The following is a 22,753-nucleotide window of genomic DNA, read 5'->3' as shown; positions in this document are numbered from 1 at the left end:
TGCGCTTTTGCTCTCTTTCGGCCAAGTCCTGAGTCCTGGGTCCTGAGTCCCGCCATATGATGTGAATCATGGCCAGGAGCAGAGCAAGGGAATCTTGCGACTGCCAAGTGGGTTGGTGGTGCGGTGGTGCGTTGGTGGTTCTCTCGCAGAGTTCCACCCACTCTCGAGCAAACTGTCTCTGCCAAAGCAACAAATGTCTTTCAGTCACATTTCGGTGGAGAGAGCCACATACAGCTGTTGGCCCGAACTTAAGAGAAAAGCCCAGTTCGAAACTAAGTTCGCTCTTTTCCTGATGCCAACAACCAAAACTCGTTTCGCACTGTTTGGGCGTTTGTCAGCCCGGCTTAAACGCCAGAAATAATTGAGCCAAGGGCGGGCTGGTTGTGCTGTTGCAATGCACCAATAACCAAAAAAAAACTGCAAAATGTTCAGAAGTGTTTGGTGAATGAAAAGCGAAACTTGATTGGCTGGCAAGTTGACGATGGAAATTCATTAATTGACAGCGATATCCAAGCACCAAGCACCAAGCACCATGTGCACACACAGAACATTTTATGGCATTTCATTATTTTGACGCAGCTCATTAATCTTGTGGAACGGAAAACAGTGATTTCGTTGTACAATTGGCTGTCCAATTGGAATTGCTAAATTAGGAAATATCGATAATCGAACAACAGATGTATAACGTAATATTAATAATATAAACAAATTAATTTGCTTATATTATTTCAGACACTTCAATGTCTTCTTAACACTGGGCACTGTCATTTTGGTTATTTGCGATTATCATCTCTCTGCTTTCCCAGACAATCAAATAGTCACAGCCGCTTGTCACTCTTCTCCAAGTCATAATTAAAAAGGCGCGATGCTGTACAAAAATGTAACTGAGAATAATAGCTTGGAGCCGTGGCCAAGTTATTGCAAAGCAATAAAGTCAAAATCCAAGTCTCAGCTGCTGCTGTTGGCCAAGTCCAAGCCACAATAGATTCGTACACACACACTAACGTGTTTGATTGGGGCATGTGGAAAGGTCAGTTATGGCTTAAAGGCTTACGATTGCTTGGCCACACGCCTTGAGTTGCTTTTAATTGTGCAGTTTTTATTGTGCCGTGGGTGAGTTCGAATGAAAGAAGTTGGCTTTTGAGCCAGAGCGCCTGCAGTTTTAACTATTTGATTTTCTGGCGCACGGAAAAGTGCAACTGTTTTTTGATTCGCCAAGCCTGACAAATGTTGCAATTGTTTTGCAGAGCAATTTGTTGAATTGCGTTTTGCATAATGTCAAATGAAAACCATACTCTTTGTCTCTTCCAAAAAATACATTCATGCGATTTTTTAATAAAAATATTTAATTTAATTACGCAGTCAACTTGTATCACCCAATAACGCTTGATTTCTGCAAGGTAGCAACAGCTCATAGCCACATAAACTTTGAAGAACATTTTTAATCCCAATATGAATTTTCAATAAATATCTTATCTCGAGTTGCCATCCGGAATCTTAAGGATATCTCGTGTTGCCATCCTGATTTCTAGGATGTCGACAACTGAGAACATTGGTTTGAGTACAAGATACCCTTAGTCATTTCCTAAACCACGTAGAATGTAGATATCCGAAGAATATTATGTATGAGCGAAATGTAGAAAATATTTAATATGTAGAAAAAAATGAGTTCCTTTTATAAAAAATTAAAAATCATTTCCACTTTGTTGTCCGAATATACTAGCCCAAATACAAAATAAATAGACTTTAAGTTCATAGTACTTTGATTTTTCCCTTACGCTTCTTTGACGAATGAAGAATACATTTCGGGAATTTAATTGTATAGTCAGCAGCTACTCTTGCTTAATAGTTTAAGCCGCATTATTTCATAATATGAACGTAATAATTATCTAATAACTTTCTGGTTTTCAAGAAAGTGGTAAAAGATCACTCCTTAAAAAGTTAATAAATATATATACATATTACCAATGGCGCCTTTTCTTAGAATGTTTCAATAAATATGTTAAATTTCCTTATCTCGCAGAATTGATACCCTGAGAACGAATTCGGAGAAATACCCTATAATAAATAAGTGATAAGAAAGCGGTGCAGTACGCTTGCAAACCGCATATAAAGCGGAGTGATTGAGACTGCAACTTATGAGTTACAATCGAACACTACACAGCGCTACATCAATATTGAAGATGAATTCTGCACTGCAAATTAGGTGAGCAATACTCAAGTGGGATCCAAATACAGCCGTCTTAATATTACATATTTTCAGCTGCCTTCTCCTCGTTCTTGGCTGCCTTTTGGGCTCAGGACACGCTCAAAGTGATGCCGAGTTCGCGGCCAAGTCCCGAGAAATAAGCCAGATTTTCGGCAATCCCTCCGTCGATAAATACACGAAGGTCCGCAATTTGCCCGCGCTGGTTGCCTTTTACGAGAAATACTCCAGCCGCCTACGACTGACAGCTCAGGAGAAGAAGGGTATCGATAATGCTATAAGGCAGTATCGGGCACAACAAAACCAGAAAGTTGACGGAGTATCTGCACAGGGAGGACCGCTGTTTTACATCTTAAAGAACATTGTTAAAGTCATTATAAAGGCCGCTGGAAAAGATCACGAGGATAAGCTGGAAATTTAAAATTCGTTCATCAATTGCCAAGATGTTTTAATTGTAAACCTATCTGCTTGAGTAATAGTCTACCTTTCAACAAATGAATAGAAACACATTTGTTGGACCGTTCTTAATAAAATTGGTTAAACAAAAAACTTTTATAAAAATGAATTAATTAAAGGAAGCGTCTTTAAATGCCTGAGATTTTATCTTGAAGTGGTAAACAAAAACTAATAATAGCTCTTCGAGTAAGGGTAAATAGTCAATTCATCATCCGTTAAACATCCGTTTGTAGATTCTTTCAATTTAGAATATTTGTTAAGAAATATATTTGAATTTTAAAATAAATTTAACATAAATGTTTCCCCATCGGAAGTCTACCTCAACATTAAACAATTAAACATTGACAATTTGTAAATGACATTTGACATAACGCAGCACGATTTCCGGCACGGATTCTGGCAGTTGACGTCGAGTGCATAATGTCAAATGCAAACCATACTCATCGTCTCTTCCAAACAATACATTTATGCCATTTTTTAATTAAAATATTTAATAAAGCTGGATTTCTGCAAGGTAGCAACAGCTTATAGCCACATAAACTGCGAAGAACATTTTTAATCCCAATATGAATTTTCCAATAAATATCTTATCTCGAGTTGCCATCCGGAATCTTAAGGATATCTCGTGTTGCCATCCTGATTTCTAGGATGTCGACAACTGAGAACATTGGTTTGAGTACAAGATATCCTTAGTCATTTCCTAAACCACGTAGAATGTAGATATCCGAAGAATATTATGTATTAGCGAAATGTAAAACATAATTGATATGTAGAACAAAAAAGGACTTCCTTTTATAAAAAATTAAAAATCAGTTCCACTTTGTTGTATGAATATACTAGCCTAAATACAAAAGATATAGACATTTAAATACTTTAAGAGCTTAATACTTTTATTTTTGCCTGACGCTACAAGAATTGTATACGACTTCAATAAATATAACGCGTTCATAATGCGTCACATGAGCATTAACGCAAAAGGACGCTCAAACAAATTGAATACCCCAAAAATGTTCGGTTCATTTAACACACTCGACACTCGGGGGTCAACTAAAACCAGAAAAAAGTGGATGAGCAAAAATGGAGCCCAAAAAAGGTTAATCAAATCGAGGCTGTTGAGGGTCAGTGGAAAGCAGACAGGTGGAAATGTCCGGTCAGGAAACATTTTTAGCCCACGCTGCCTGGTTCACTGGGTCTGAGGATTGCATTAATAAAAACAATTTCCAGGCATTATAATGTGGTGAGTGCGATTCCCAAGATGCGAAATTTTTATTTAATTTATTTTCATAGAAAGATATCCATGTGGGTGAAATATCTTAGGGCAAATTCGAAATTGTCCTCTTGAAGCTCACATTTAGTAAGTATTTCCCGTTCGAAAAATGCAATAAAAGTTCATTTTCACTTACCGAGTCCGGTAAAAGTGCAAGAATAGCACGCTCGCACCATAAATCAATTGCGTTGAAAAATGCTTTATTAAATAAAAGGAGGTAGCTGGGATTTCCGATGGCCAGCGCCGAGCCACCGAGGATACCGCCATATGTGCGTCCAGTTGGACAACCCCTGTCCCTAACCCGCTCCCAACAAACATCCTGTCTGGCTTGCACCTAACAGTCTGCTTCCGATGCCACAGTTTTACCCCTTTTCCCTGCGTTGGCCACTCAGATATCCATATCCATGCAGAAATATGTTTGCGCCCTGCTGCATTTTGATTTACTTTCATGGCTAGACAACGCATGCTGAGGCGTCATAAGACCGGCTCACTTGTTGGGCTTCGGAAATTATGTCCTGCAGGTGTCTGCGCCGCAACTGATTAGCTCCTGCCCCCAAGGACTCGCCGAGTCCACAGGACCCGTGGCTCCACCCCTGACGATAATGCGACAGGTTGCCACTGAGCGACGTGCATTAAAATTCAATTACAACATATTTTCCAACTGCACTACGTGACCGGGCTTAGAGTCAAGGGCCCAGGGTCACTTTCTATTTGTGCTGGCAAGGCGCTCGGTAGTAGAATTACTGAACTTCGCGACAGCTGTTCCTATTTACAAGAGCTCAGTTCGTTCCGGCAGTGGCACTGCATTAATTTCAGAGATCAAACGCGCTGACAGAACCGCAGGCTAATGAAAATGTGAAAAGCCTCTGACAGCCCCACTTTCATTTAAATTCCCATTCACAGACCGAAAGCGCTTTTTAATAAAATGCGGTGATGTGTGGGCAAAACTCCATTCCGACAAGTTCTTTGACGAATGAAGAATACATTTCGAGAATTTTATTTTATTGTTAGTAGATACTCTTGCGTTATATTTTAAGCCGCAATATTTCATAATATGAGCCTAATAATATTCTTTTAACTTTCTTGTTTTCAAGAAAGTGGTAAAAGGTCACTTCTTAAAAAGTTAATAAATATATAAATTTCCAATAGCGCCTCTTCTTAGAATGTTTCAATAAATATGTTGGACTTCCTTATTTCGCAGAATTGATACCCTGAGAACGAATTCGAAGAAATACCCTATAATAAGTAAGTGATAAGAAAGCGGTGCAGTACGCTTGCAAACCGCATATAAAGCCGAGTGATTGAGACTGCAACTTATGAGTTACAATCGAACACTACACAGCACTACATCAATATTGAAGATGAATTCTGCACTGCAAATTAGGTGAGCAATACTCAAGTGGGATCCAAATACAGCCGTCTTAATATTACATATTTTCAGCTGCCTTCTCCTCGTTCTTGGCTGCCTTTTGGGCTCAGGACACGGTCAAAGTGATGCCGAGTTCGCGGCCAAGTCCCGAGAAATAAGCCAGATTTTCGGCAATCCCTCCGTCGATAAATACACGAAGGTCCGCAATTTGCCCGCGCTGGTTGCCTTTTACGAGAAATACTCCAGCCGCCTACGACTGACAGCTCAGGAGAAGAAGGGTATCGATAATGCTATAAGGCAGTATCGGGCACAACAAAACCAGAAAGTTGACGGAGTATCTGCACAGGGAGGAACGCTGTTTGACATCCTCAAGAAAGTTGTTGAAGTCATTATAAAGGTCGTTGTATAAGATCACATGGATAAGCTGGGAACTTGAAATTCGTTGACCAATTGTCGAGATGTTTTAATTGTAAACCTATCTGCTTGAGTAAAAGTCTACTTTTCAACAAATTAATAGAAACACATTTGTTGGAACGTTCTTAATAAAATTGGTTTAAAAAAAAACTGTTATAAAAATGAATTAATTAAAGGAAGCGTCTTTAAATGTCTAATATTTTATCTTGAAGTGGTAAACAAAAACTTTCTGCTTGAGTAAAAGTCTACTTTTCAACAAATGAATAGAAACACATTTGTTGGAACGTTCTTAATAAAATTGGTTTAACAAAAAACTGTTATAAAAATGAATTAATTAAAGGAAGCGTCTTTAAATGTCTGATATTTTATCTTGAAGTGGTAAACAAAAACTTATAACAATAGTTCTTCTTATATGACAATACATCATCCGTTAAAGATACGTTTCTAGCTACTTTCAATTTAGAATATTTGCTTAGAAATATATTTGAATTTTAAAATAAATTTAACATAAATGTTTCCCCTTCTGAAGTCTACCTCAACATTAAAAATGAAGAGGTTCAAAGCAAACTTTAACCATTTTTGGAAAATGGACTCGAGGTGGATGGGTATCAATGGGGATTTCAGTTTTCGTTTGTCGAGTTGCCTGCCATTGACAATTTGTAAATGACATTTGACATACCGCAGCACGATCTCTGGCAGTTGACGTCGAGTGGATTTCATGCAAATTGGCAAATTTTAGCTGGATCGGAGCTGGCCTTTGTAAAGTGGATACCCTTGTGTATCCTGCAGGAAGTTGTTGAGGTAGTCAAGTGGCTGCCAATGCAATTAACTGCTTCACGTGCTGATGAGAGGTGCTCAACTGGCTGTCATTACTGTATGTTAAAAGTGTGAAACAAAAAGTGCGGCCAATTGTGCGTGGCGCTCGCATTGAATGGAGCCAGCTGAGTGAAATGACACCAAAGCCCATCCAAAGTGCACCGAAGCCTGAACTCAAAGAAGCGCCAGAACCGGCAATTCTTCCATTTAAATTTCGCTTTTTGGCCGCACCGGGCGACAAAAGAAGACGCCACATTTACAAGACACAAAGGCAGGGTTCATCTTCTTGGAAACAGCCAGCCATGCCAGGCTAAAATCGAAGAACGGCAGTTTTTGGTTGACTCATTGGTGTCAACGGAGGCAACATTGCCTTAAGAAGCAAATTTCGGATGACTCATGGCAACAGGCGAGAAAGTAAGTGCTCACCTTAGGAACCACATTGCCAATCACGGCTCGTTATAATGAATTGTCATCCCAAGTAAGAAAATGCAAATTAGCAGAAGATGTTCCACGCATTTGATTGGAGGAAATCAAGATATCCCACAGGTAATTTATGTTCTGTTGGTTTGTAATTCGTAACATAATAATGTGTATAACATGTTATATAGACGGTTCTGATCCTATAAACAAAATTCGTCAACAGGAACAGTTGATCATACGACGGGAGGAGCAAAGACAACAAACTATTTGAATGACAATATTACTTTAAAAGGTATAGCGATTTAAACATTTTAGGTACTGTTACATACGACGACAAAGAGTTTTGATACACTTTTGTGTATTTGTATAATTCCGAGAATGGTTACTTCTTGTTAATTATTTTTTTTAATATATTAAGAATGAATTCTTGAAACTTCTTATCTCGCCGCATTAAATTGTTCAGGCAGTATTGATAGCTTGAGAACGGATTCAGAGAATAACCCAATAAGACTCGCATCCGAGAACGATAAGAAGGCGTTGCAGTACGCTAAAAGTTCTCCTATTTATGCACCCATCAGTTTCATTTAAACAGTGCACAACATCACATCCATATTGATTGAAATTGTCCTTCAAGTTAAACATAATGAACAAAATGTAAGTGTGGAACTTACCGCTCTTCAATGGTGGTAGGCAGTTGTGTTCGGGCCCGCATCATGCTAAGGAAGTGCTTTCCGGGTGAGATGCCTCCAGCGGAGGAGCTGGGCCCATTGAGACCGCTGCTTCCCTCTGAAAGGTACCCATTGTCGATGTCGTGAAATCGCGATCCCCCCGGCGAGCTGCCCACTCGCAGAGCATCGCCATCGCTGCAGTAGCCCTGGCCAATGTCGGATTCACAAAAGTCCAGGTAGGATTGATGTGGGTGGTGGCCACCGCGAGCGCCCCTCGTCGGCAGGGTCACGTGCGAGTTGTAGCCCCTGAGCAGAGGTCTCATGGGCAGGATGGAACTTCCAGTGGCTGGTGGTGGTGGTGGGGGCAACTGCTCCTCCTTGGACTCGTAGATCGTGCCCACAATCTTAGAGGGTATCGTGTGGAACTTGTTTGGCGAGGCGGTGGGTGTGTTGGGTGCCGAGTTGACCAGCGGCCTCGGCAGTCCCTGTCGCTGGTGGTGCGGTGGAGAGGAGAGTATATGTGGTCCTGCGTTGTACTCCAATTTCCTGGGAGCACTCAGGGCGGACTTTGGTGGCGGAAGGCGACTGTTGCCGTAAATACCCGAGCTGTGCTGCGGAGTACTGGGCTCACTCAGAAAGCCATGCGATGATATGTGGCTCGTTGGCTGACTATTCGCATAGTAGGGAGGTGGTGGCGTCTGATTCTGATGGATATGTGCATGTGTGCTGATGGCTGGCTCAGCCGGCGGTGCCTGGGATATGTTCGAGGATATGTCACTGGTTTCGCGTTTGAGCAGCTGCTGGTTCTGCTGAGATTCTGGGGCCGGAGGGTGGCCAGCACCACCACCCAAGGAGGGCAACTTGCTGGTGCCCTTGATGGCGGCAATAGGCTTGGGCAATCCCCCGCCACTGGGACTCTGGAGGAGTTGGGGCGCCTTCAAGGAGCTCTTCGAATCCGACTTCGAGTGCAGCGAGGACTTCGAGGACGTCTTGGGTGTGTTCTTCTCCACACCAGCGACTCCGCGGACCAAAGAAGACTTGCCAGTTCTGCCCATTGTGGAGCTGCGTGACTCATTGCCCGATTCCTCCTTGTTCAAGGACCTCGCTGGACTCTTCTCCTTTTTGTCCAGCTTGGTTGCCTTGTTGGCCTGGTCCTTCTTCTGCTGGGCGGCCAGCAGCTTGGATTGCTTCGTCTTGGGCTGCGGCTTCTGGGAACTCACGCTAATACTGGGTGGTTTCAGCTGAGATCCGTGACCATCATTCAAACTCAGGCTGGAATCAGAGCGCTCTGAGCGCGCGGAACTGAAGCCCGATGAGGAGGATGTCCTCTTTGACTGGATCTGCGTTTTGCTGGCTACTGAGGCGGCATTCACCGCATTTTGTTGCTTCTCCTTGTTGAACAGCTTCAGCTTGTCCAGCATCGAGTGCTTCTGGGGAGCGGTCTGCGGACTGCTCGGCGAGGGAATGCCGCTCTTAACGCTCGGGGGTCGTAGGCTGAAATTAGATATTTTATTTAAAAATTACACAAAAATGTGTAAGCATTTCGGGAGATATACATGAAAGCCTCAGTAGAATCTTACCTGTTATTGTTGCCGCTCTTGAGGCTCTGGATGGTGTGGTTGCTGGTGGGCGGACTGTTTGGACGGCTGGTATTGAAATCACTGCCGCTCTTTCCCAGGCCCGGTATCGCTGAAAACAAGAGCGATATCAAGGGTTACAGAATGCTTTAAGGAACTGCAAACCCACTCGACTTTACGATTATCGGCGATTGGCGTCCCCTTAACAGAAAGAGTCAGAGGCTATAAATTAATGCAAAGGGCAATGCGGACGTTAAAGTTAATTAATTGCCTTGCGTGAGGCTGATAACAGATTGGGCGGAGTCTGAGCTGCGAGATTTATGATTGCCCAGAGACCAGTCGAATATTTGGAATATAAATCATGATGGAGAGTGAAACTGTTCTATAAAATGCCCACGGCCGTGATTCAAGCTGAATCACAATTTGGGTCAAAAATGCATGTCGAACGGGAAATTGTGGTTGATGAGCTAATTCACACCTTTTATTTGACTGCTAATATAATATTTTTACGCTCTTTCTTGGGTGTTTGTGTCGCTTATCCTGACACCAAGAAGTTCGTAAATTTGTGTCTCTGAATTTGTCGAATTTTAAATTACTCTCCAGCCTCCTAATTAAATGAAGAATTCAGTTACCTCGTCCACAAATCAACGTCACCTTTTAGGCATACGATATTCTAACCCCAAAGGGATCCCCAGGGATCTGATCCCCTCCAATACCAAAATCTCGGTCACAGGCCCACCCATAAAACGCATTTGAAAAGGGCTAAGTGCAGTCGCTGTTTTCCAGCTTCGGTGGTTGTTTCCCGACCCCCGACCCCCGAGACCGAAATTTGTTTATTCCCGGTAAACAATGGGGAGTCCCTCACCTCCCTTCAACAACGCATCAGGGGTGGTTGAGGGCTTACGGCATTTTTTAATACACTTTCCCAAACCATAGATGAGTACTCACATGGCGTGTGATTCGGTGTGGGTGGCAGTGGACGCACTTTATCCGGCGGACAGCGCCGTTGGACCATCACGGTGGCGGGCAGTGGAATGGCAGTGCCGCCATTGACCTTTGCGTAGGCGGGAGCAATTTGTCTGCAATCGAGGAGAAATGCATATAGATATTAAAGTGCACATAATAACAGGAATAATTCATGAATTCACAGAGAATTACAAATATGTTTTTTAAAAATAATCTTTTATGGTTTTAATGGCCGTCGCCCACGCCTCTGGTTCCCGGTAAATATTTATTGGCAGTCTGCAATCACAGATTTGCGTGGACTGCGGTATCAGTATCTGTAAGATACTTTTAAATTAATTTCATGCCCACAAATTAACGAACGTATGGCTTGTGGTTGCCGCCAAGCCCCTTGGTGCAATAAAAAATAAGAAGAGAAAACAACATCGACTTTAAGACCTGGCAGTGCAGTAAATTTTTTATGTTCGTGATCATAAATTTGCATATCTTGTTGATAGTCAACTGCAAAGTACTTTTGTTTGCGGACATGTATAGAACGTAGTTACATGTGTAGTCTCTTTGATTGGTCTATAATTGTTCCTGAATAGCAAATGTAATTATATTCCGGGCGTATATCTGGCTTCCATGGTCATTCAATGTCTGTTTGGACAAGAATAAATTTGCTTAAATGAATAATTGTGAAAGAAAAGCTTGAAACTTCTTATAGTAAAGCTCCTTCATAAATTATACAGAAAAACAAAACAGTTTTGCAGAGCTTTCCATTCTAGTCTGCGCAATTAGTCATAAGACTGATTAAGAAGGCAAATGAAGAGGAAAGTAAAGAAACGTATAAAAATACAAAACGCACTAACTTTTAATAAGTCGCGCACATAAACTTCTGGACGGGATGCCAAGCCAAGTGGCAGACAAAGATACAAATGGCCATTAATAAGTCAGCCAGAAAAAGGCGGAGAACTGGTAGCAATTGTATTAAATGAATAAAAAGCAGACAATAAAAACAAAGCTGACAGACAAATGAAGTTGCCACGTCTCCTTCTGCAAATTAAATACGCATGCCAGACTGATGGTCTTGGCAAGGATGTTTCCTTCGCCAGGACATTCTTACTTGCCGTGGCACAGGCAACCATCAGCCAACGCAACTTTGCAAAATCTCGCAAAATTACTTTCATATTATTTTATTTGCATTTCATATTGTTCCTCAAGACGTCCAAGGAGTTTGGTTCGCCTTTGTCGGCGCGATTTTTTAAAGGATTGTTCGCATACGAGACACTCCTATTCACGCATTTAACTTTGAATTCTAAGAGTCAAACAGAACACCTTTATGTCTTTGGAAGCTCAGGCGAAATCTCAACCCACAATAATTTTACTCTTTAGGTTATTGAAAGGATTTGCCTTTTTCACGGGTGCACATTTGTAAGTTTGTTATGTGAGCAAACGCAACGGTACACTTCATTCATTCAAACACTTTGGCACGCAAAGTAAAGTACTCATTTTATGTGCTTTAAATCATAATAGTTGAATAATTTCAACATAATTATTATAAATATACCATGTGAAAACGCTATCTTTCTTTGCTAATGATGCATTTGTACATTTCGCTTGACACCCGCCCCCACCTATCCCATATCTCCACCCATCCCATATCTACATCTGCAGGGAACTACTCTGCATGTATTCCGTATCTTTTCGATGCGATCTCCCCTTCAGGTGTCGCATGTCAAAAGTAATGCACCGGGCACCCCGACATCTCTTTATGTTCTTTATTTTGGCCCATTCCCCCGCTGTTGCACAAATTGAATTTACGTCTTTATTTTTGTTGTTTTGATTTTTGATTTGTTGCTGGAGATGCGGAGATGCGGAGATTTGCACAGATGCAGAAATGAAGCGAACAGAACTAGGAGCAGCTGCCAAGTGTCTTTGACCTTTGCTGGCAGACTGAATGAGCCACGGGTGTGTGTTCCTCATAATAGCTGCCACTGCGGATGGCTGATTCCTCCGTTTCCAATGCCTTCCACTGGTGGCATTCACCTGTGCTTCACCTCCTCTTACATCCAGCTACTCCGCCATTGCAGAAACCCACAAGCCCACGCAGTTTTGGACCACTCACTAAACATTTCCGTGTGGCGGGGGGAATGTTGATGGCATCTGTGCTTCTATATATATAAATGTGTATTCATATATATGTACATGTATGTATATATGAAGTCCTGATCCACCTGCCCACACCCCCGAAGAACTTCTCGTCCTGGCTTCCATTAGTTTGCATTGCATTTCGCTGCTGCTTTGTGTACAATGTATCACTTGAGTTGCATTTGTCATGGCAACAGCTTCTGAAAGCCTGACTCTCGTTGGGAAGCCACGTATTACACTCGGGGAATAAAGGTGAAGAAACACAATGCATTTTTATTTGTAAACATGCCTAAAACATCTACACCGCTTCTACTCATGACAAACTGTTTAAACAAATATTAGCGGTTGGGCGTTCATATAATTTATGTCACTAAATAACATATAGAATTATTTTATGTTTCTAATACCAAATATTATTTAATCGTGAGTTCTTTCCCAGTGCAGTTAAGACGAGAGTGGGCCTACGTGCATGGACACAAGGAGGCTCCACTGGCTGTGCCTGCTGTGACCATTTTGGGAAGCTGCCAGTTTCCTTTTATGCAGCATCTTTCGCTTTTATTATTGCTCCGCACACATGGAGTGTTGCATGGAGTTAGCCCGTTATGGTTAGATCTCGAAATCCGGCTTGTCCCTTTGGCATTTGAGTTATTTAACAATTTGAAGCCATCCGAGGAAGAAATGCTCTCGAGCTTCGAACGGCCGCACCTCAAGACCGCACTTTGAGCAGTTCTAAAGTCCCGTCACGACAGATTGCTTCGGCCAATTTTCATATCCCTCTTAACCCAAAAACCTCTTGAACCTGAGGTTTCTGAGTTTTGAGTGGTTGTGGCGGCATTGCCGTTCAGCGCAGAGATTTCATAAATTTGCCACAGCAATTCGGCTGGCTACTGCACAACCTCAAAGAACCGAAGAACCGCTATCCAAAACAAAACCGCATCCATCGGATACTCCCCCTTGCACCGCCAGAACGTTTCAACTTGACTGCCTGTCAGCCCAAATCAACAGCCAAGGTCTGTTTGCAATTTATGCGAGTTGGCCTGGCCAAAAAGCCCGAACAACATGCGCCACTCGAGAATAAGTTACTTTGTCTAAGGAGTGTTTTATTTTTACTCTTTGTACCTCATTTTACCCTTCGCTATTGGACTTTTGAAAAGGTGTTGAATGGCTGGTAATAAGCATAATTATATGCCATTGATATGGCATATGGAGTGGCCCACAAATGGAGCGCAGAATCGAATTAAAGAGCTATTCAGAGGAAGAATGTTTATGGCTCGGGGGAAACTCTAAATGAAAATCGAATGGATGTGTTTATTTGAGCCTGTTACCAATGAAATCACAAACAAATCGACGCGAGTGCATTTACCAGAAGGGAAATCTTATACGGGTATAGACATCTTTCTGTTTACATATTTGGTGTTGCTTTTTATAAATTACTCATCTTGTGCAAAGCAGTCCGCAAACTTTCCGTAATTTTCGCTTGAACGTATTTGTTCTGCTTATAAAGGGCTTTGGGGATAGGGATACCTTACTCTTTCACTTAGCTCATAATCAACACCGGCTTTGTTTCCAACTAAAAGCCATGTCACAATGTCTCCGCCCTGTGAAATGTTGGTAATGCGATACGCTGGAGAACGTGTTCATTCTTTAGAGTCGTGTACCGTCATCTACCATCATCTACATAGTGCCCCAGACCCTAGGGAATCTCCTGACTTTCTGGTTTGCTGGCCCAAAAGAAACAGAACTACAGCCAAGTCATATTGTGCTCTCCCATTTTCAAGTGCACACATAAAGTCACGATTTTCAGCTATTAGACGGGGGCGAAACTTCGTGCTTTTTGTTTTCTGTTTTTTGTGCGCCTTTGGAGACGCATTTTCTCCGGGGAGACCCTCTTCGGCAGCTTCCACACTTGGCCAACTCAAGTGGCGGCTTCCACTTCCTTGTGCCGCAGTCACACCCACTCTGCAGTAGGGTTTCTTAAGGAAAATGAGGTGGACTATTCACGATATTCAGGGAACATTTTTGAAATGAAATTGTATGACAAATTTGAAGAGTTTTATACAGCAAAGTGCTTGTTTGGCTTTGTTCCTTAAACCTTAAACTGATAGAACGTTTCATGATTTTACATATGTATATCCTTACATATAGGACATATTTTGTGCCCCAATAATGACATTTACAGCGTGGCCAAAGCAGACATAAAATAGGCATTTTCTTCACACCCAAGGCTGAATGCAGCTGACAACATTTTGTGTTTTATATTTTGCTTGAGGAGTCGTTTGCACAGTCTCTCACAAACGCAGGTCCTGTGCGGGGGTTGCTCAAACAAACAGCATTTTCCAAGGGTTGGACGAAGACTACTGATAAGTAGCACACAGGCATAACGCACTACGAGATTCCTCTCTTTTTCAATTATGCAACTTTGGCAAATGTTTTATTTATTGACTTTGAAATGAGGGGGGAAATGGAATGTCACACCATTTTCATCATAACTGAAAGGTTTTTAGATACGGTGGTTGATTTCGGGCATGCGTTTCTTTTCGAGCATTATTTAAGGGGGTTGGCAGAGCACTCCCGCAGTGTGTTCCCATATCTAAAATGCACTTTGAAATATTTGAGTAATATGGATATGGCGAGGCAGCTGAACTCGGCCGATCGCTGGATTATGCAACGAATTTCCACTGGGAGAGGGCAACAAACCGAGGGCTCCAGCTGGATTTAGATGCCGACTGGCTGGCAGCCAGAACTTCTTCATTCAGATCCAAGTGCTTTCGGCACTACGATCGTTGCGTGTCATCTTCTGTGTCGTTTTCGGCACCTCCAGACAGATGTATGTATACGTAAGAAAGCACTAGATGTGGAATAAGTCGGGACAGACTGCGCCGGCATTAATTATGAATCTGGAGTGAGCTGGGAAAATTTGCACTTGCCCGCAAACATCTTGGGAACCACAAACTGTCATTTCCATTAGCTGCCCGGAAAAATGTGTTCCTAAAAATATCCCGTTTAGCTTGAGAAATTATCGTAAATCTGGTGGAACTTTGTTTTCATTTTGGGCTATAGATAGCCTCGAAGTTGGGCATGATTGACTTGATTTATTGTGCTGAAACTTGGCTCAATTTAAATGTTCTTCGTACCCATAATGACACTCATTAGTGGCCAGAAATCTAAACTGACACTTTCCCCGGAAAAATACGAGTATTTAGAAGCTGAAAGCTCAATTGGTTGGTTACCTTCTGACATCCGGTGAGTTGGGTAGACTGCGACATTTCCGTGAACTTTTTCCACCATTTGCCGATGAGGATGATGCATTTCCCATGTTTCTTGTGTTGACGGGGATTATCGATAACTAATTTAAATTTGGCATTTAGATGCAACTTTGGCACTGGATTAGCTTTTGCTTTTTTCCTTTTCTTTTTTCTCACATTACACTTTGCAGTTTTCCATTACTCTTAGATTTGTTAGGTTTATAGTGTTCGTAGAGGTTTATTATGAAAATATCTATTTATATGAGGGGTATTTAAGTTACTATTAATAGCTTCTTAACAGACTCATTAGGCTACTTTATGGTTTTATATTGTATACTTTATGGCTTTTGAAAAAGTGTATGATGTCTCCCCTCGTATTTTTTATTTGAAATAAAGATCAAAGGGTATATTTCTGATCCCTCCGGTTCTATATGAAACTCCCATCTTCCCTCATCTCTTCACTATTCCAATACTAATTACATAAATACACCATTTTCACACTAATTATGAGCTCAGATATCGGAGCGGAATGTTTACTCTGTGTAATTAGTTTGCAATTAAGTCGGGGATGCTGCAATGGAAGTAGAAAATGCCAAAATGCCTGGTAGCAACGCCCTCCAGTCAAATACAGTCCGAAAAGAGGAAAAGTAATCCATTTTGGGATGACCAAAGCGAAATATTTGCACAGCACTTTGATCTCAGACCAAAAACAAATGGGGGTTGCACAGGCGGTTGGCAGTCCCAAGTTTAATGCAATTAAATGAACATATTTGCAGCTTCCGTGCAAGACAAACCAAACCAGACGGACCGACATTTGTTTTTGATGTATGACTGCCGATGCGGCTAATCGAGAAAAACCGAAAAAAATGGGGTAGATTTTGCTCAACTCGCTAAAAACTTCTCGAGGATTGAGCGGATGCGGATTCCCTGCTCTTTTCGCTGGTTCCCCACTTTCGCAGGAAAATCAATAACTTCAATTACAAGGATGGAAAGCTGGAACAAAAAATATTGCGTGTACATAATACGCACGTGTGCGTGACACGTGAGTGGGTGGCAGTGGCGCCCACCCGCCGAGAGTCCTTGGAACATCCTTTTTTAGGAATTTTTCAAGTGCCTGCTAAATGCTCTCAAAGTGGTCATATTTTCCCATCACCCCGCCAGTTGCGAGGGTGCGAAGTTCATGCTTAATCAATTTGTCGTAAAATGTAATGGGTAGAAACGGGCTGGATTCGATTCGATAAATGTAACAAGGGACTTGACACGTGTACGGGGATCGTCAGCTATTTCCCCATCGACTTTGACTTGTGGGTGCACTTTTCTGATTTATTGAAAGTTTGCAGCGGTTGCGTAATCACGCTGCCATGGCAACAATTACGACAATCAGAACCTCGCAAAAACCCGGACTAGGCCAGGCCCAAACCACTCGACTTGGCTGAGTCCCGACTGACTGCATAATTTCCATAAATTGTTGCAAATTGCTGTTTGTTGTTTGTCACTCAAGTCCGGGCCCAAAGAGCTCTGCTGGGCGAAGATGTGGAACAGGAAGCTAGGCGGCATCTATAGAAATCCATGAATAGTACTGGAGAGTCTTGGCAGCCTGGATTCTCTGGAGGGAAAACGATGTGCTTACAAGACTTTTGACCCACGATGAGTTGGTTTTCCAATGGGTATAGAAAAGGTAACAGGCGAATCACCTTTGCTGAGGTGCTAAACATCAAACGTGATTTCTTTCTCGTTTAAAATTAAAACCATTTCGCATAACTGAGAAAGTAGAAGAAGTATGTACAAAACTCCCATTATTTTCACTATTCTGTGTATTTAAAATCAGTAAGGATAGTAAGCCCATATTTAAGGCATGAAAGTCTATAGATTTAGTTGGCTATAATGTCTGTAACCAATTCGCATCCTGCTCCTCACCACCCTCCATAATCACCGATAACTAATCGTTCGATTCGAGAAATATCACGTAGCCAACTTGAGCCGCAACTTTTTGACACACTTAAAATGCCGACGGCCGCCAGTTGAGTTGGGGAAAAGTTTCGAGTGGCAGGACTGAAGGAAACTGGTGTTCTTATCAGAGCGTTGCACTTTTCGCACACTGCATAAAAAGTGGCAGAGTCGTTTACCCAGCTCTTATCTATGCCGACACATAAGAGGCCCGAGGGGCGCTCAAAGGAATTATTAAAATCGGTTTTGGAAAATGCATTTTGCATAGTGGCCCGAAGCGACAAGAAGTGGAAATTGACGTTTAGTCACGTACAATGGTGCCCGCAAGTTGGCTAAAGAAAATCATTTAATATGCGGCAAAGAAGTGGCAAAAAGTTGTTGAAAGACACGCATACATAATCCAATATGTGAAAAAACACTGCGAAAAACGAAAGCAGTTGAATCTATATTTAAATGAACAGATTTTACTTGGAACTCGAAATTTGCATAGAAAGCTTTTCAATTTTATTCAGTGTTTAACAGCGGCTATTGGAAGTTGTTTCGTCACGCGGGTGGCAATCAGCGGGCTAGTTTTGGGAAAAAGCCCTACCTCAGAATGCAGTTTAGAGAGGAAACTCACAGGGAAAATGAATGGGTTTCCGAATCAGTGTAACTCTGCCATTGTTGTAGCCGGTCAAACACGACTGGACTGGACTGGAGTTTGTGGGCCATTTGGCAGTTGCTTTGTCCTGAAGCGTCTCGAAACATAAATCTAACAATGCTAGCGTTCAATCACTCCACTCGGGTTTCTGTAAACTCCAACGTGGCGCTACGGGCACATGCAGTGCATATCAAACCGAACTTCGTCTGCGGCTTTAACAAATAAATTCTGAGGAGATTTATGGCAAAAGCCCGCCCCAAGCCCCACAATCCCCTCTTAGCTGACATAAAAAATACTTCCATCTAAATATAAACAAAGCAGAGGCATGAAACGAAGCGACGGGCGGACTTGGGGATTGGGGAACAAATTTAAAACGTGCAAATGCACGTGCTGCTCCAAATTCTAGAAGCGCCAGATGAGGAGGGGTAAGTACGCATGTGGAATTGGGGGATTGGGGGACTTTGGGTGAGGAAATGGGAATGGGAATCCGGGGGGTTGCCTTTTGCGCTCCAGCGAACAGCGGGGACCAAAACAAAAATAGACAAGTTTATGGAGCAGAAATCAACTTGAAAGAGTCTTTTAGCTTCCGCTTAAATATACAAAAGTGGAAAAATGAATGAAAAACAAAGGGAAAAGCTACAAGTTTCGAGAGTGTCACAACTTTGCGATACCCTCGTCTTCTGGGTTAATGGGCACTGCACTTCTGTGGACGGGAAATAAATCTCTTTTACTGCACTCCCAAGAAGGAGCAGAAAATTTAAAGCACATCCATATTTCAAGCTTTTATGGCCGGAGCAGTCACCATAGGTACTATTTTACTAGCAAGCCCAAATGGAGTGGAAGTGTTGTTTTCCTATAGGCTTACACCTCTAATTTGATCGAACTAATGTTAGTTTCGACTTCCTAGGTTTAATACTTCCCTTTAGACTAAAAGTGCTGGGTATCTGAATGAAAACCTGAAGACAAAGGCGTTTTTCTTTTTATATGTCAAAGCAAATCAACAATTTGTCACGGCATTTTGCATTGAATGGGAGCAGGGGGACTGACAGGAAGGAGGGCAAAGTTGGGTGGGGCCAGAGATTTATACGCATTTCACTCTTTTTGAGCAACTCAAAATGACATTTGTCTTCCGACTATTTTACCCTTTCCAACTGGTTTCTCCCAGGCAGCCAATTAACTGCTTGCAAGGGCCGCCTTAAGATCAATGTGCGAGGTGCGGCCCACATCTTGAATTTAAATCGGAAAATATGTGTACAAGTATGTATATTTACATGAATATTTCATAATCGCTTGCTGTGTTCTGAAGTTGCAATTGACATTTCCTTGAGCTGTCTGAAATCTTGATTCTTCGCTCCGCTGGCCTTTTCAATTGAAAAGGCGACAAGAAGCGTAGAAGGAGAATCAATGTTTCTGAACGCGGGACTTGGGTGGTCTTTCAATCGCGTTTATTCAAGCCACATATGGACCTTAATTTATCAAGCAATTTGCACAACAATTTGTGCATCAACAGGAAAGGTAATTGCGTTGAAAATATGTAAGTGTTAGGTGAAGAGAGATTTAAAACTGGGATTATTCACCCCACTATTAATATAATTATAAGTGATGAAGTGACTTTCTCCCTGGCACGTATAAAATGCAATTCTTAAAATATCTTCATACTTTATGCCAGCAGCTCGTCGCTGAAATTCGCTTAATTGTCATCGCAACCACAAGGAGTTTAACCAGCCTGCTGGTGGCCATTACCATTATCATAATTAAGCCATTAGCGCAACGCTGACAACTAATAATAAAATAATTGTGCTCACTGCTCCCTCAACTTTCAGGTACCTCGGGTTATTCACACGCTTGCCCCGAGATGTTGTGCCCCTATCATTAGCTTATGCTTTGGATTGAACTGAAAGCAGACGAATAGGGCCCGCCGAACAATTGATTTTGCTTGCTGGATAATTTGACAGCTTGCTTCTGATATCTCGAGTCTCGAGTTCGATTTGGATTTCGATTCGACTTCTGTGAGGGTTGCGAGTTCAATGCTCCCCCGCCGAAGGATTTTGACAGCGACTGTTACCCGCTTGTCAGATTGCCAGATTGTCAGTTTGTCAGTTTGTCAGATGTCAGTGGCAGAGCAGCATTGGAAAATTGAAAACTGAAAGTACACGACTTCAAAACATCTCACTCCCAACTTCTAGTGAGCATAATTAGCAGGAGTCCCGAATCCCGAACATGGTAGCTTCCATGCATCTTCACAAACATAATCCTTTTGGTCCCAGCTGCCACTTGAATAAAATGAAATTAGAGACGCAGGGGAAGGCGGTTCAAGAAGCTCCGAAGAATCAACAGATTCGAGGCAGTGATTAATTAGAGACACGCGTCGAAAGCCCGAAAAAACTGGTTATCCACCAGTCTGCAACATGCGATGACAATGGAGATTAGCACCCTTTGGGATCCCAAATTCGCTTAGCTTCTCTATCCATTGTCTGCCACTAATTACCGTTGCGCTCTCAACTTAGACAGCTCCCATTTTCTTCAGACCGTCTGGCTGCTTTGGAGGCAGTCATATGGAAAGGTGGCAAATTAGGGTGAAATTGACTGATAAGAACGAAGATAGAGTTCACCCTTTACTAAACGATGTTGTGGTTCGATAATTTCCGAGTTGGGATTGCATTCCAAGGGCATGAAATTAAACTTTTACAAAGCATTTATGGCAGTTTATTTATGTTGGCGCTGGGCACAAAGTATTCCATGTCAGAATTTCGTTGGAAGAACGGTAAGTTGCAGTGAACCTATAACGAAGTTTAGCTACATTTTTAAGAGGAAAGCCACAGGCTATTATATCAAATATCAAATGAAATACATTTTTGTTAGCTAGCTTCAGCACACTTCGTATATATTGCTAAAGCTATGCTATTTCAACTTTTGTATTCTGAAAACTTTTTGCTCCCCAAGGTCCGCAGCCATGAAAGCCAATCCTTGCAAGGACTTAAATGGCGCACAACTCTTATCGAGGATACATTTATAAAACAAGGTCCGTGGAGAAAAAATCGTCTGGTCTGGCAATTTTTTGGGTACTGTTTGCCTGGCTGCAGTAAGCCTTTTAATTTGTGTGCACTGAGATAAGGCCATAATTATGGAGGGTGCTAGAGAGTTTCAGGGTAAGGTTGATGGTGGGTCTTTAAAGCCATGAAGCATACATCCAACAGCCTGTTGGTTACAATTTATGGACGAACTTTATGTACGAGTAAAAGTCGAAGAATCCCAAGAAATTTCTCCGATACCATCACTTGGCACATTAACTTTATTTTGGCACTTCTGAGCGATGCTTCTGAAGCGTCGTTAATCAACTTTATTCACACACTCTTTGATTTGCCGCCATTTATTTTTGCGAGTGGCACGCGTCGCTTGAAGCCGGCGAAGCAAAACAAAACAAAACAAATCAAAACAATCCGTATCCGTAAACGTATCAGTATCCGTATCCACACGAAAATCTCCCGTCCGTCGACGCAGCGAAACCAAGCGACCGATCCGAACTGCTGGTGGTGGCTTTGAAAAACTCGCTTGTGCCGGCGATTTTCGTCCCAACTCAGTTTTCCTGGCAACATGTTCGATGTTCGAAGTGGAGCTGGTTGCATTGTACACTCAGCGAAACGATGTAGATTATATTTGTGAATTAGGTTTTAGACAAAATAAAATGCACTGAAAACCAATAATTTAATATCTCCAATCAAATCATTGTTTCTTAAAATTGAATTTACAAATGAGAATGAAAAAGGTACATTTTTTGATCCATGGATTCAGGTAGTTAGGCAATGTTTTTAGAAAGGATTTTAGCACTTTACCAATCAGAGCTTTGAAGTCATACGAAAATGCATTTAAAAACTTATTTTCCTTTCAACATTAAATAAATGTTATGTGAAGTGCGCTTTTTTACACCGCCTCATTTCACAGTGTGCATCGAATTTCTGGAGGCGATTGACTAGCTTACCGTTCGCGTGCTGCACTGGGCTGCTCCAAAAATACTTGGCACTTGCACTTCTGGGAGGAGGACTTGGGCGGAGGGTCTCGTCTCCTCCGAAGTTCAATGCACATGCCCCAGCTGCTGGGGGTCAAGCAGCCAGTTCGCCGAGTGGCGAACGAGACCAATTAAGCCGGCTAAAGTTATTGTTGGCCAGCAAACAAATCGCCGCAATTCAACAAAGTAAGCAATTATAGCAAATAGTTTCGAGTCACATAAACTGTCGCAGAATTGGAGACTCAGTCTCAGTCTCGGCCAGGCAGAAAGTAAAACTGTTTAATCATCGAGCTTAGTTTCCATCGGGAAGCTCGTTTGACGCTAAGCCGATCGGGCACGCACTCAACTCGTTTCCTCCAGTTTGGATGTTGTGTTTCTGCTTATACCCTAACCCCTTTTTGGCTTACTTTACTATAATACATTAAGTGTGTACACTTGTCGGCTTGCTGCAGTTGTCTGGCATTGACACTTTTTTCAAATGCTCTATTTTTAGATCGGATGAAGTTTATGGCCAATGCATATTGCGCAGCGTGTCGAAATATGATTGCAATTACTGGCATGTGCGATGTAGCCCCAAAATCGCAGTGATTGAACGGCAGAAACGAGTTTCGAGCTGAAAGTGCTCCGTG

The 22,753-nt window shown here is 42.1% G+C and overlaps 3 protein-coding genes across 11 annotated transcripts in view; 2 read left to right on the top strand and 1 right to left on the bottom strand.

The window, feature by feature from the left end:
- LOC6529772 (protein sickie) overlaps positions 1-22,753 on the bottom strand; it is a 169,403-nt gene that overhangs the window by 40,794 nt on the left and 105,856 nt on the right. For 7 of the 9 annotated variants that reach the window (XM_015196934.2, XM_015196940.2, XM_039373006.2 and 4 more), the window contains 3 exons: positions 10,142-10,272; positions 9,197-9,305; positions 7,620-9,110 (listed from right to left, as the gene is read on the bottom strand). In XM_015196934.2, the coding sequence (XP_015052420.1) occupies positions 7,620-9,110; positions 9,197-9,305; positions 10,142-10,272 (1,731 nt within the window). Of the gene's footprint in view, positions 1-7,619; positions 9,111-9,196; positions 9,306-10,141; positions 10,273-15,516; positions 15,785-21,342; positions 21,627-22,753 lie in introns of those variants that run through there. The other 2 variants (XM_015196941.2, XM_015196935.2) reach the window with 1 other exon arrangement.
- LOC6529775 (protein Turandot E-like) lies at positions 1,697-2,771 on the top strand. The gene is made up of 2 exons (XM_002090723.3): positions 1,697-2,206; positions 2,264-2,771. Exons 1-2 carry the CDS (start codon positions 2,139-2,141, stop codon positions 2,625-2,627), a joined length of 432 nt encoding a protein of 143 aa, XP_002090759.2. The 5' UTR covers positions 1,697-2,138; the 3' UTR covers positions 2,628-2,771.
- On the top strand, positions 4,808-7,174 carry LOC6529774 (protein Turandot E). The gene is made up of 2 exons (XM_002090722.4): positions 4,808-5,313; positions 5,371-7,174. The coding sequence occupies exons 1-2, from the start codon at positions 5,246-5,248 to the stop codon at positions 5,705-5,707; spliced, it is 405 nt and encodes a 134-aa protein (XP_002090758.1). The 5' UTR covers positions 4,808-5,245; the 3' UTR covers positions 5,708-7,174.

Source organism: Drosophila yakuba, chromosome 2R, assembly GCF_016746365.2.
Source record: "Drosophila yakuba strain Tai18E2 chromosome 2R, Prin_Dyak_Tai18E2_2.1, whole genome shotgun sequence".
In the NCBI taxonomy this organism is placed as follows: domain Eukaryota; kingdom Metazoa; phylum Arthropoda; class Insecta; order Diptera; family Drosophilidae; genus Drosophila; species Drosophila yakuba.
Note: the sequence above shows the minus strand (reverse complement) of the source record. Positions and strands in the feature narration are given on the sequence as shown.